This window comes from Harpia harpyja, chromosome 4 (assembly GCF_026419915.1).
Source record: "Harpia harpyja isolate bHarHar1 chromosome 4, bHarHar1 primary haplotype, whole genome shotgun sequence".
In the NCBI taxonomy this organism is placed as follows: domain Eukaryota; kingdom Metazoa; phylum Chordata; class Aves; order Accipitriformes; family Accipitridae; genus Harpia; species Harpia harpyja.
In genome coordinates, this window is record NC_068943.1 from 74,784,993 (window position 1) to 74,799,140 (window position 14,148).

Sequence of the window (14,148 nt, forward strand, 5' to 3'; positions counted from 1 at the left end):
CCTCCATAAGGATATAGTGGAGTCAGAAGAATGCAGAGATGAAGAACAGAGGTAGTTAAGGGAATACAGTAGCTGTCTTATAGGTAGAGATTAAAAATGGGTCACCAATATGCTTGTGCTCCATCACCTTCACTGGCTATGCACATGGCTCACCCTTGAAGGTCCAGCCACAGCCAGTCATGGGCTTCCAGCTCAAGACACAGAAGTGGAAACAGATGGTCTGGTACATCCTAGTGCATCAAGGTGTTCTGAGATTTCATTACTAGTAGATGGGCTACTACTAATAATGATGGAAGCAAAGTGATCTTTTGGGCTGTGAGACAAGAAGATATCGGAGAAAGAGGCACTAGACTCATCGCAGCCTTTTAAGGGACAGAGAGAAATGCTGATCACTGTGTTGTTTCTGCAGCGTAAGCCTGATTTCTGTCACACACATTTCCCTGCACCGCAATGTCAGAACATCTTGTTAGATATTTGAGGATAACTATAAACCTTCAAGAAGAATAGGCTTTATTCAGCGGTTTGAAAAAGACCCAGTGAGGTCTTAAAAGTTTATATAGGAGTCTTTGATTAAAACAAACAAGGCACTGGATCCTCAGAAAAGAGCAACATGAGATGTATAGATTGATAAATACCTATATCAAAATGATAGTATTAAAAAGGCAACCCCATAGAAATATTTTATTTATTGTACTGAAAAAGTGCTTATCAATTGTTTTTTCCACAGTAAGACAACCTGCTTTACTCTACATTAGTGATAGAATATTGTGTTCTTTCATTCTCCAGATTATTTATTATTTTAAGTACTGATCCATTGCAACTTTCTTGACTTATCACAAGACAATCACACTTTTGGGAACAAGCTGAAATACAGCCAGAAGCAACATTTTTTTATCAAAGTTAAAAATACACTGCACTGACATCCTAATTTAACACTTCATTCTTTGTGCCATGCTTTTGTTTACGCATCATTCTTTTGGAGAAATAGCCCAGGAGAGCAGAGTGATACATACCTGAATCATTCACGTAACACACAAATCAGTTTGAGTAAATGCTTAGTGAGCAATGGCTTTAAGTCAGACAGGTCCACGTGAGAACTCTCATTTAACTTCAGGCATTAGCTATACTCTTCCCTTCCTAAAACAAACATTCCCACCCACAATTTCCACCTCTTCCTCCTAAACACACCTCAAAGAAAAGAGTCTCAGTTAAAGCTTAATGAATCTTACTGTCCTTGTACAGTACAATCTCTCTTTTTCACTAATAACCAGCGTTCAGGATTCTCAAATATGCAGAGCACTTAAAACTTCAAGAGTCCTTAACAAACTCCTATCCATTATGAGTTTACTTAAGGAACTCTCAAACCGTTCAGTAATGCTGATTGACTAGTGGGGAGGAGGCTATTCCCCCCCTTGATAGAGCATATAGTCTTTGAAAACACATCCTTACTTCGAAGAGCCACTTCACAGCAGCACGGTACAGAGTGCTCGAGCTCCTGCTTCAATCACACCCCTGTCCATCGGACCAGGTTGCAACTCTTCCTCTAAGCAAAAGGCCGTATTGATCTTCTTCCAACCACAGACTGTTTAATTCTCCTTTCTCACCCCCTCACAGCTCACATCTCAGCCAAAATTAATATTTCAGCAACATAGCTGACCACCTCTACGCAGCACATATTTTCTGCATGCTTCATGTCTTACGTGATGAGATGTGTAACAAATTAATAAAGCTCTTTCTAGATTATAATTAAGAGCATAGACTAGGGCAGCGCTGATGATATAATACTCATCTTTTGATTCTTATAGTTAATTCCTAACATGGAAGCAAATTTTAAGACAGACAATATCCAAGAAAAACAAATTTAGAATAATTAAGTAGGAATTAATTTAAGAATAAGCCCATTGCCTGAAGTCAGGCAGGCACACCGAAAGAGCACAGAGAAGTTAAGGCTAGAAAAATGTTTGTTTTTTTCCTCACACACTTTTCCTGCTGGTAAAGAGAACAATGGAATTACAGGCACCCTGAAGGGATAACAACAAGTAGAAAGCAGTTTCCAGTTGGCTATGCTAACACTTTTGATAAAGTGGCAATAGCTAAGTAAAACAGAAAGAAATACTTGCAACTTTCAGCATTTGATTACTTTAATAAACCAAGTCTGAAACATGAAATACATAGTAACCCCCCAAAAGTTTAAAGAGTATCTGAAATATTAATGACCCATCCATAGACATAAAATTACCAATCAAACATTCACAGGTCCTTGGCCAATTCATTCTGAGCTCAAATGAAGCTAAGTTAAGCATCTCTGTGATCCAAGACACATGCATTATTTAGCATTAGCTAGACATTTGTTCATTTATGCAGACAGATGCCAACAGGATTTATGTGAGAGGGTACCCATTTCTGCTTAATTTGAAATGTCCTGTTCTCTCTCTGAAAGCTAAGCCACAGTGATGTATATCATTTTGGCAGTCTTTGTATTTTAGCAAAAGCACACTTTCAAAAAGCTACAGTCAGGAACTCTTCCAGCAGAAAAGCGGCATACCAAGCTCTCAGTGCATATCCAGAGAACAAGGTGTCAGCATCTGCAATCGCCTCCTCTTGTACACAGGCGTGACTCTAGGTATTTCCGTATGCACAAAACCAGACACTGATTTTTCATGGTACTTTTGTAGCTCTCCTTTTTTGGCAGAATAAAATATCCACATAAGGGTGTTTGGGGGGGATTTTGGTGGTGTTTGTGTTGGTTTTGGTGGGGGGCTTTTTTTTGCATGTTCTGTGCAGCTGATCAAAATTTGCATCACACATTTTAAAATCCTAAATGAATACTCATAAGGAAGACTGGGAAAGAACAGAATGACAGGGAAAACCTGAGCTGTTAAGGACAAGCAACAGTGAGAAAGTGGAATTATGGAAAAAATACTGGCAATAAACTCTGAAAAGGCAACTGGCTTCACTTTCTTTTCCCTATAAGCCATACCCTGTGTCAGTACGTTCGCAGATGAGTTTTCTACGCTTCAGGAGACTGAATGTACCCTCAGCTGCAGGTATGCTTCAGACAGATGACTTTTTAACTCAGGTACTTTTAAACTTCCTCTCAGTGTCCTGAACCATTTACAAATTTTCCAGTATTCTTGGGACTGCCACCACAGCCCACTCTCAAAGACAGAGAAATTTTGAGAATAATTAAAATAGGAAATTCATGCTCCCTTATTTAAGCTTCCTCATGCCCTGCCCCCTGCAAGACACAGAGCACAACTCAACACCCAGACAGGATGTCCTCACTGCTTGACTGTGCTTAGCATTTAGTATGTGATAAGACTATGAACTACTACAGATGGTGGAAATTTGGCTGAACAACACAAAAATCAGTCCAAAACTTATAAATATTTGTTACATCCTGAAAGATTTCTGTTAATCTGGAAAATATAGGCTAAATCTGTAGCCCTTTAGCCCTGATTCAGGTGACTAACATTATTGTGGGTAATGTTTGTTTTTAAAGCGTAGGAGAATGATTGATATTTAAAACAAAAACGAGTTTAAAAATCAAATTGCAAACCATTTATTTCCTCCTGTCCAAACAGACCTCAGTAGCACACAAACAATGTGAGCTAACCCAAACTGTCACATAATACTGTACTTTTTTATCTAGCACTGCTGAAGCTCTGAGTGGGGGAGATAGGGAGGGAAAGAGCAATAAAATTAGTGCCATTAAGCTGAAGCAAACAAGTCATCATTTTATATATCTGAGGGGGAAAAAAAGTGGGTTAATAAGGAGAATGTTTATTGATAACTAGAGGCAAAAAGCAATGCTAAGACAAGAAGGATTGAGGACAGGAGATGAGACTATCATGGGCACACATCTTACAGGGCTGCGCCACTGTTTCACCACTTAGAGTTTGAAGTACCAGTAAGGACAAGATCAGGTAAGCAAGCTGGAAATAAGAGCAAAGGGGATCACAGAGAAGTGGAGATAAAATGAGGTATTGGAACCGCTCAATTTGCACGAGGACAACTTCAAAGTAACACTCAGATGTGGAACTAAAGGAAAAAGAGGAGAGCAGAGGCACCCAACCCTTGCTCAGGGAGGCTGGGGAGAACCAAGCAGTTGATTAAAAGTAAATCTTACAAATAACATAAAATGCTTAGAAAGTTTAACATTTGAAGAAGTGTGCACAAAGAAACATTTAAAGAAGTACCAGGACAGCCAATGATGAGAGGTCGAATAAAGGGAATATCCTGGAGAGTGAGAGAAATCAAGTCATATCTCTGCAATATTTATCCAGTACAGTTGCACCTCAAATCTACACTGAAAACTCAGCTTAACACAGGATACATATTCTAAAAGGAGCACCTTAAATGCAAAGCAAGGGACACCAACCAGTGATACCCCCACAAGGCACAGAGTTGCTGGCAGCATGGAATCACATAGTTATTTTATGAAGAATCTGCTGTCCGGCTCCCCTCCTCTGGCAATGACTAATAAGCAACACTTCAATAGAAAGTGACATACAACATGGTAATAATCCATGTTTGGTATTGCACAGTATTCATCACATGTTATATGGGAATGTCTTGGTCCCTACCAAAATAACTGTCAGAAAATAATCAACCAGTCATCATCTAAGAAATATCCGCAATTGAATACTGTGCTCTTGCTTGTGTGGGTGTACAAAAAACAAGGTGATGCACAGTGTCACCCTAACTTTGTGTTGTTGAAGCCCATTAATACAGCTTGTATTAAATACTTTAAATACTGGACTGGGACATCTATATCCAATATTCACAGTGACATTGCAAGAATATTGCCTTTTTGAAAAATGAAAGAATAATCTCGGAAAGCTCCTGAATGCACATATTAGAGTCTTAACTTTGACACATAACAAAATATCAGTTATTCTTTAAACATAAACATATATTCTTTAAACAACCCAGCGGTGTTCTCTACTTCACACTACTGCACTTCACTAGTGACCTAAATGAGCCATCCAGCAGCATCGCTCCTAAATTTTTCTACTTTGGAATGATGTATAAAAACTACCATTTTTATAAATCAATTTGAGATCTTCAGATGAGAGGTACTAGCAGTTTTATTTGTTATTATCATGCTGTATTGGATCTGGCTGAGATGGAGTTAATTTTCCCCATAGTGCTGTGCTTTGTATCGGTGGCTAGAAAGGCATTGATAACACAGCAGTGTTTCGGCCACTGCTGAGCAGTGCTCACACTGTCTCTCCAACATGACTCCCACAGCAGTAGGCTGCGGGTGGGTAAGATCTTGGGAGGGGACATCACCAGGACAGCAGAGCCAAACTGACCAAAGGGATATTCCATACCATATGATGTCTGCTCAGCAATAAAAGCTAAAAGAAAGGAGGAAGGAGAGGGAGGGACATTCATTTTTACAATGTTTGTCTTCCAGAGGAACTGTTACACATGCTGAAGCCCTACTTCCTGGGAAATGGCTGGACATTGCCTGCTGATGGGAAGTAGAGAATAAATCTTTTGTTTTCCTTTGCTTCTATGCACAGATTTTGCTTTATCAAACTGCCTTTATCTAGACCCATGAGTTTTTTCCATCTTATTTTCTCCCCCATCCCTTGTCCTGCTGAGCAGAGGAGTGATAAAGCAGCTTGGTGGGCACCTGGCATCCAGCCAAGGTCAAACCACCACACATGCATATACTATAATCTAGCATGAGACACAAACAAGCCCTTAGAAAATGACCTGTAGAGATCTATCACCTCCCACTGACCTCCTTCAAAACATATTTGGATCTGTTCCAGCCTTTTATTGCTCTTTGGCACTAGTAATCCACCATTTGATCATTATAAAACATTCACAGCAGATGTGCCTACAAACAGAGCATGTTGATTTAAGTGGATAAGAACAGGAAGAGATGAACTCTCAAGAAACAAAGATCCTGAGTTTATGCTAATAACTTTATTTTAAAAGACTAAATTAAGGAGAAACATATGCAGATTTCCTTAAGCTCTTCTATTCTGGAGTTAAGTCTCATAGGTGCTGCTCATGTCAGGCTACTTTTAACTGTAGTTCCTCACAGTATTCTAGTATTTCTGCATTACTGTGTTTTCCCAAATTCAATTTTTGCCCTCACTAAAAAACACAGCAGAAGAGACATCAGTGTTGTGTTGGCAGAAGGGAACATAGCTGTTATACAATTAGCTATATAAAGCTGCATTTGTTCTCTTTCCCTGTTTACACCATACAGAAGAACAAATACGTTGATAAGATGGAACCAGCTTTACTAGAATGATTTTGTCCAATGGCAAATATGTCCTGACAATTACTGATCAGTCGGTGAGACAGACTCTACATTCTACATGAATGATGTTGTAGATGCAACAGAGTTTTTTACTGCCAAAAAATACTTAGGAATTAAAACCCTATTAGGTACAAAACCGAAACAGCACTAGCAAAACCAGAGAGCTGGAATAGCATGTTATAGTTACAACAGTACAAGGCACAGGTAAGTTTTAGTTCTCAAAAACCATTTCTGAGTCATCTTTGCAGTATAAATCTGCATGGGGAGCAGGGGCTGCTATTACTGGTCAATTTAGTAATATGTAGAAAGCCACTTTACATAATTTTACTGAATTTACATTCAACATTGCTTTCACAATTCTTGTTCAGTTCTTACTTTTGTATGCCTTGCTTAACTTTACTTAAAGTAAAATAGCAGTTCTACCTGTAGGAATCCAAAACCAACAGTAAATATTAAAAAAAAAATGTGTTTGGACTGAACATATGTATCAGAAATCCTTTAGATGAAATTTTCTAGAGAGTATCTCGGTTGTACTTTACAGGGCAATGAGGGGAAGCAAAAGGGGTGGAGACCTAGAGCTTTCTTCTAGAAATTAGTCACTAGGAAGTGTTGATCATTTCTCCTATACTCAAATTTGCTTCATTCTATTATTCACAGTAACATATTTATCTATAAAACTTAAGCAACTTACTCTGCAGTGGTCATACTGTTGCTGTAAGGTTGGAACATCCCCTCCAATACGCATTTGCTTTTTTAGTTCTTCATCTTTTGCATTCAGCCATTTGATTAACTCTTCCAGGGATGTCAGCAATCTGTTCCATTTCTCTGCACTGGCCTCCAAGTGAGCCCTGTGAAACAACATAAAAGCATCTTTAAAGCCCTGAATAGCAAAAAACAGCACAGGAATACAATAAATAAATAAAATTGCTCCATCGTTAAGATAGGAATGTTTCAAGCGTTTAACAGCAAAGCAACTCTGTGTTAAAAAAGCCTCTACTTCAAAACATTTTGCACAGTGAATCAAAATAAACAGAGGAAAAATGGGTGAGCAGAGACAAATATGTAGCTGATGTTTTAACTTATCTAAAACCTGAACACTGTACATCTAAGCAACATAAATAAATGCTATGTATTGTTGTGACTCCTCCACCACAGCGCAGGAAGTACAAGTGTCATTTTGTGAGCTAAAGCACCGCAAAACTGAACTCTTTCATGCCAGGACCTTGACTCTTCAGCAGCAAAAGCGGCAAGTTCTCCCAGCAGTGATCAACAGTAAATTGCCTGTGCTGCTGAACACATCAGTGACACAGATTATTTAATATATCATCTTTAGTTGATGGTGAGTTACTAGAGAATTAATACAGTGAAACTGTCCCTCACTTTAATTGACAAAAACCCTGGATTCCACAATACCCTTTTCTATCATTTTCAAAAATACCTTGACTTCATGGCTTTTCCCTGCAGTGCCTACACAGCTGCGGGGAAATCTTTGGCAGGGACCACCTACCCCTCTTTTACTGCAGTCGTTCTATGTTATGGATTCGAGACCAGCATGTACTTAGTGTATACCAGTAAACAACAATTTCCTTCTCCACACAGGTGATGGAGTAGAGCTAAGTCCTTCTCAGTGTAGGCTGACACCAGCTCTGCACCTTCCCGCCCCACTTCTGACAGATGAGTGAACTGAACTTTACTATTGTTTCCTACCTTTTCCCTTTCCTATTTTGCACATGTTTTTTTACCTTTTTTTCTGATTCACTGTAACTCACATCTTGAAACTTTCACCTGGCTTCTCTTGTGTTATCATCTCAAATGGCATTTGAGTGAATGTTTGGGACTGATATGACAATGGTTGGATTGAAGGGGTGATGTGCTGCAAGGTTAATTTCAAGGCAAGCTTAGGTTTGGGTACGCTGGAATCTCCCAGGGATACCAGGATAGACGAACCAAAAAAGCAGTCAGTAAGAATGTATGGGAGGGAAAAAGATACAAAGGAAAAAAAAAAAAAAAATCACAGAAAAAAAATCACATTTCTGAAAAGGATAAACTAACTTTACGAAGAGGAACTTATTCTCCTCCACTCCGTTCAGGAAAGCGCTTAGGTAACCACTTGGCGGGGGGAGGGGGGAGAGGGTAAAATACTTGCTAGAAGTGATGTTTTACTGCTTACAGTTTTGTGCATCATGGTTTCTGTCATCCCTTATTGCTCTCACTGATACCTTTCTCTCAACACTGAATTCAACCCAGCTGCTTGTAGCCCGGGCCTGAACAGCTGAGCCAGCATCCTGCCCTGCAGCGAATTACAAGCGAGCTATTGCATATGCAGTTATATGTGTACAGGGGAAGAGCATCCTGAACGCCTTAGTTTGCAGACCAGCAAGCTCCTGAGTGAAATGTACTGTCTTAGCTCTCCTGGCCTATTTTCAGAATCTCTATTCATCATGATTTATTACTGTATCTAGCACATTTAAGCAGCTTTCCTTTCTCAAAACTGGCACACTAATTATTTAGTGGAATTCTTGTATACAAAATGAGTTGGAGCTTTGTAAGGGGGCAAAAAAAACCTGCAACTAGTTAAAGGGCAATTTAAGGGTGACTCACTGTTAATTTAACATACAGTGCAATAATATTAATAGTGAAAAAACCTAATTTGATATTAATGTGAATGACATGGTATATGATACCAGATTAAATGCATTGTAATTTACCACTGAGTACTCATGTGCATGCCAGATTAATGACAGTAGGAAAATACCACTAGCACATGGTTTCAAAGTCAAGCGCAAGCTAAACTTGTGGGGGTAGAGCCATAAGAGGTGGGGAGGAAATGGACTACACTAACAGGGACTTTAAAATTCTTCTCTAAATACAAAGTGAGCTAACCTCTCTCTTCAAAGGTCAGAAAGATGTTAAAGGGGAAAAAAAATTACACAAGGGAAAATGTATTACATCAGCCTGTATTTTTCCTGAATGTTACCCTTCTAATCTTATCAGAAGCAATACTGAAAATAGAGAGATACAGCAGCAGCTGAAGAGTGGACACAAGCATTCAATTCTCCTGGGGAGCAGAGGCACATGCATTCAGTAAACCCCATTCAAAGCAAATGCTGCACAGGAGCAAGGGAACCAAGATATGCTCCAATTTGCATTTCAGTGTAAAGTGTTAGTATCGCATTTACATTTGTCATACAGACATTATCAAAGAGAGTCAATAAACTATGTTGAAGTTCTGAAATGTTTCTTGGGCTGCTTTGCTTTCAAAGACAAGATTTCTGGTCTTTGTTTTGGAATTGGTACTTCTATTGATACACAACCTGCAAACAAAACTTCAGGTGTTTGTGCTCATGTGACAAATGAATTAGCAATCTCCAGGGATTCACCAAGTCAAGGTGGCAGCTTAAGAATCTGCTCTGATAAAAATAGAAGTCAGTTACAGATGATTGTTCAGGTTTGAGCACTGGTTGGAGCAATATTCCCCAGCATCAACCACCTGGTATTCAGAAGCACTCCTAAGGGAATCCTGGATGAGCCTGAAAACCACAAATGCTGCCATCCAGCTGACCAGACTGAGAGCACCCCTCCGCCACCCAGGCTGAATAAAATCATCCAGAAGAGCAGCAACTCTGACATAACTCCCCTTCTGTTGACCCCGAGAAGCTCTCTTCACAGCTGGAGACCTCCTCAGCTTTTGCTTCTGCTATGGAGGTAACACTTTCCCTGCTGAGCAACAAGGGAACACATGGAATAAAGAAAGATTGGTGGGTGGTCTAAATATAGAGAGTTCTCCTCTGTTTCTCCCATACTTTTACCTCTAACCTCCCCCAAACACTAACACCCTCACACCTCCTGCTCCAGCAGAAAAGAATCTCTCCTAAACATTTGACAAGGCAGACCCACACAAACCTGCAGCTTTGTTTTCTTCCTGGGAATAAGATAATAAAGAGAGAAAAAGAAAGAATCGTCTACAAGTAATTTCAAGGAGAGGTAGAGTTCTCTCAGGTGGTGTCATAGTCACTACAAGTACAGGTTTAAATAGTTTCCATGTATTTAAAAATAAGTCACAAGAGTGCTGCTTTTTCAGTTTGGAAACCCTTTAGTTACAGTAGCAAGGAAGTAAAGTCAACGCAGTGACTAGCATCATCAGCTCCGAGGAATGACGTGATGAAGAAAAACTCATGCTATGCCCGAGGGAGAGCAGTACTTTCAGCAACTAAAAATCAACATAGTCACTATGTACAAATAGCTGAAAATATTCTAAAAAACTTAAGAGAAACCTTAATTTAGAAGCACTATCCCAAGCCAAAACCCATAACAAAACAATCAGATTTTTCAATCATCAGCCCTAGCATCTAACACTGTTATATGCTGTTCTCACAAGACTCTTCCATACAGTTTTGCTTTCCAATTCATCCTTGAAATAAGGTACACCAAGAAAGCAAAAGTTGAAGGCAAACAGTGACACCAACACACTGACATCCTATCCGATCTATGCTTTCTATTTCCCTATGAAGGCTTTCATCACTCTTGTGCAAGTTAGAAAAGTGAACTGCAGTCAAAGAACAGGGCAAAATACATGAACTCGGAAATGCTACACTCCTTTCACTGGCGACTGAGATTTGAGAGGTTAATTTACTTCTCTCATATTTGCTCCAGTATTCTCTTCCCTGCCCATCTTCTACTTGTAGCTCAGTGATGTGGCTCTGCAGCATTGCATGTACCAGCAGAGTAACACTGCAAACATTATTGCTGCCCAGTGGGCTGCACACGCCATATCTACGCAGAAGTGAAAAGATGAGTACGTATTCAGAAGAGCCAGTATTCCCACGTTTTTGAGCATTCACTGCACAAACGCTGTCTCTGTATTACTGCCTTGGAACTCACAGCTGGCCAGGGTAAAGAGCTTGAAGGCCCTTTTTTTTAGCCATCAGTTTCTCCCAAATTATGATCAACCCCAGGAAAGGCCAAGCAACTGAATTGTTCTTGCTAGAACTCCACAGCTGCTAAGTTATTATCTTATAAGCATGTTTTCATCTTTCTCTCATGTTAACTTATTTGTGAGTAGGGCTCATAATAGCCCAAGTTTGACAGCTCTTGCCTTAAACTGCTTGTGTGGTGGGGCCAGTCTCTGCAAGCCCCCACATTGAACTGCTTGGTTCCTCTGATTCAAGCTCTGCCTGTGGGCTTTCACAGAGCTGATTTACCTGTTTCACTTAACTGTTTAGCAGGTTGGTGATAGGATAAGTGGAGATGAAAACTAAGTCTCACATTTTCCCCTCTGTCTCACTCTTTCAAACTCCTGTGCCTGAATTCCAGGCTCAACTCATTTTTCTGGCCTTTGGAAAATTCATATGAAGGCTTAACATTGTTCTGTTCTATTAAAAGAACACTTTCCTTTAATCAACAAGCAAGCACTTGCAATTAAAAGCTCTAGAAATTCTTCTCTACCCAATTCATTTTAATGTGGAATTTTATTCACATTAATAAATATGGTAGTATCTACTGCCAAAATGACATCACAAAGATTTTAACAGTGACTACACTTGGACAGTCAGTGAGCTTGGCACTGGTAGGGTCAAAAAATTGTAAAATGCATTCCTTGATTAATATGTGTTTTAAAACATTTCCTAATTGAATAGCAGCAATAAAAAAAATTTTACTACCAATACAGATTAAGACATTTAAGATGCAAGTTCTATCAAATTATTCATTTCAGTGGTAAAAACAAAAACAACAACAAATCCTTTATTTCTCCTCACAGTAGCTGTAGATTCACAGAATTACTTCATTGACATTGCTATCTATTTACAATAAGGAAAGATTCAACATACTTTCTGGAAAATTTAGTAGAGATTGGCAAGTCACAACTGTGCAGCTCTGGAGAGAGAAGACCAAGTAGTTAAGCCTGCATGACGAGCAAGTACACCAAGTTTTTATATTTGTGCTCAGGGGTCCTCTACAGAAACAAATAGAGATTTCACTTCAAGGCTGTGGTCATATTTCTCAGGCCTTTTAGAAGACAGCAACTGTGCCCCATTCATGTCTTGACATTTTCATTACTTACCTGATGTTAGCTGACTTTGCCTTCAGGTCATTCCAGCGGTGGTTCATGTCATCAAGCCGGTGCTGGAGCAGGGCAGCTTCCTCAGAATTTCCCAAGGCTTTCACCATCTTCTGTCTGTTTCCATCAATGCTTTTAAAGATGTCATTGTGGGCATCGATCTCGGCTTGGATGTCCTGAAATATCAGCAAGAAAAGTCCAAACATCTTAGTTCTCTAAATAAAGGAAGGGAGAGCTTATTCTCATTAGTACTCCTAAGCACTAGGACAGAGCACATAGTCCGACTTTCTTGAATGACTCTGAAAAGAGATACAGAGGGGAAAACCTGCAACCCTATTAACATCATTATAAAAGGTCTAACTTTCTTAAGTGTGAGCAAAGGAGTTTGAAAGTCATCCTTGACTGTGAAACAGAACTTAGAACTATAAAAACTAAGTTCTCTGCATGCTTTTGTAGCACTGAAGGTAACTAGTTGTCTACTGTGCCCCCACACATTTCACACAGTGCAGCATTTGCAAATGCAGTAGAAATAGTTTCCTGCTCACAAATTACATAGATTCAGCCTTAGTTATGTTGTCTCCTTCCTTTCTGAAATAAAACATTGCAGAAGCCTTACACAGTCCAGTGAAATTCAAACTCTATGTAGTGCTTTAGGTCATATGCAATGAAAGCTTTTAACTAAAACCTATGTCCTTAAACTGCAGCTAAATGACTACAGCTACCACAAGACCATTTTTACAACTAAACTACTGTACACCACGGCCTGCGATATATGGAGAGGTAGACATAAAACAGCAGGATGTATTATAATCTGAATTTCATAGTAAATACTGAAAAGAAAAAGCAGTGCTTGTGATTTCAATTCAGCTTACTCATTTCTCCTCCCCTTAGAAATTAAACATATTTTATTTTCTGATCTACCATCTGCCTCAAGAAACACATTACAGATGTTGTCTTCATCTAACTGAGCACAGTATTATTTTTAAAACACATTATAAGAGCAAACAAAACTTCCTGCATCGCCAACAATGCTTTCTAGCATCCATGCATCTATGTATACTCTAATAGAGCAATGTAAATATGGGGAGAGCCAGGAGGTATACTGGCTGTCTCAATAGGATTAATCAGTGAAGATTGTGACAGGAACTTGATGCAGATGTAAATAAACTTCTTTTGCAAAGGAAGACATTCAGGAACTGAAATCCCTTAGAGGTTTTTATTCTTCCAGACAACTCCTCTGTAATCTCCATCTGTTCACAGGAGCAGGAAAGGAGGGGGCTCTCGTACCTCCCCATCCTCAAGATGCAGCCCTACATCTTAGAATGGCAGCTTGCACATCTACAGATGATAGTTGGAAACAGTGGAAAAGTAGCTATGAATCTGAGACAGCATGAAAGCTTTCTTCAGTTAGGGAAGAAAGCAAAAAGAAGGATACAGCTGAAGAAGTGGGGGGAGGAGAGACAGAGGGGGAAAGCGGGGAGTGGGGGGGGAAGGTGAGAGAGAGGGAGGGAAGCATCAGCAAAGCTCTGGCTCTCCAGCTGAGCTACTATGTAACTTTTGCCCTGAGTTTCACTACTTTAAAACAGGTTAAAAGACACTTTTGTTGTCTTTAAACAATCTTGATAAAAATCACCATTCTGAAAATAGATACAAGCAACAGCATTTAAAATGAAAAAACAAAATGGCAATCTCTGATGATCAACAAACCCAAATAAGACAGCATAGTCATCAGATAAAAAATCAGATGCTTGTCTGAAAACATTTGCAGCTCCTGCCCTTATGTCTCCAACATGCAAGTAGATCC

At 39.4% G+C, this 14,148-nt stretch overlaps 1 protein-coding gene across 4 annotated transcripts in view; it reads right to left on the reverse strand.

Moving 5' to 3' along the window:
- The window catches only part of UTRN (utrophin), a 391,603-nt gene that overhangs the window by 126,105 nt on the left and 251,350 nt on the right, over window positions 1-14,148 (reverse strand). For all 4 annotated transcript variants that reach the window (XM_052784810.1, XM_052784809.1, XM_052784811.1 and 1 more), the window contains 2 exons: window positions 12,348-12,520; window positions 6,978-7,134 (listed from right to left, as the gene is read on the reverse strand). In XM_052784810.1, coding sequence (XP_052640770.1) covers window positions 6,978-7,134; window positions 12,348-12,520 — 330 coding nt within the window. The remainder of the gene's footprint in view (window positions 1-6,977; window positions 7,135-12,347; window positions 12,521-14,148) is intronic.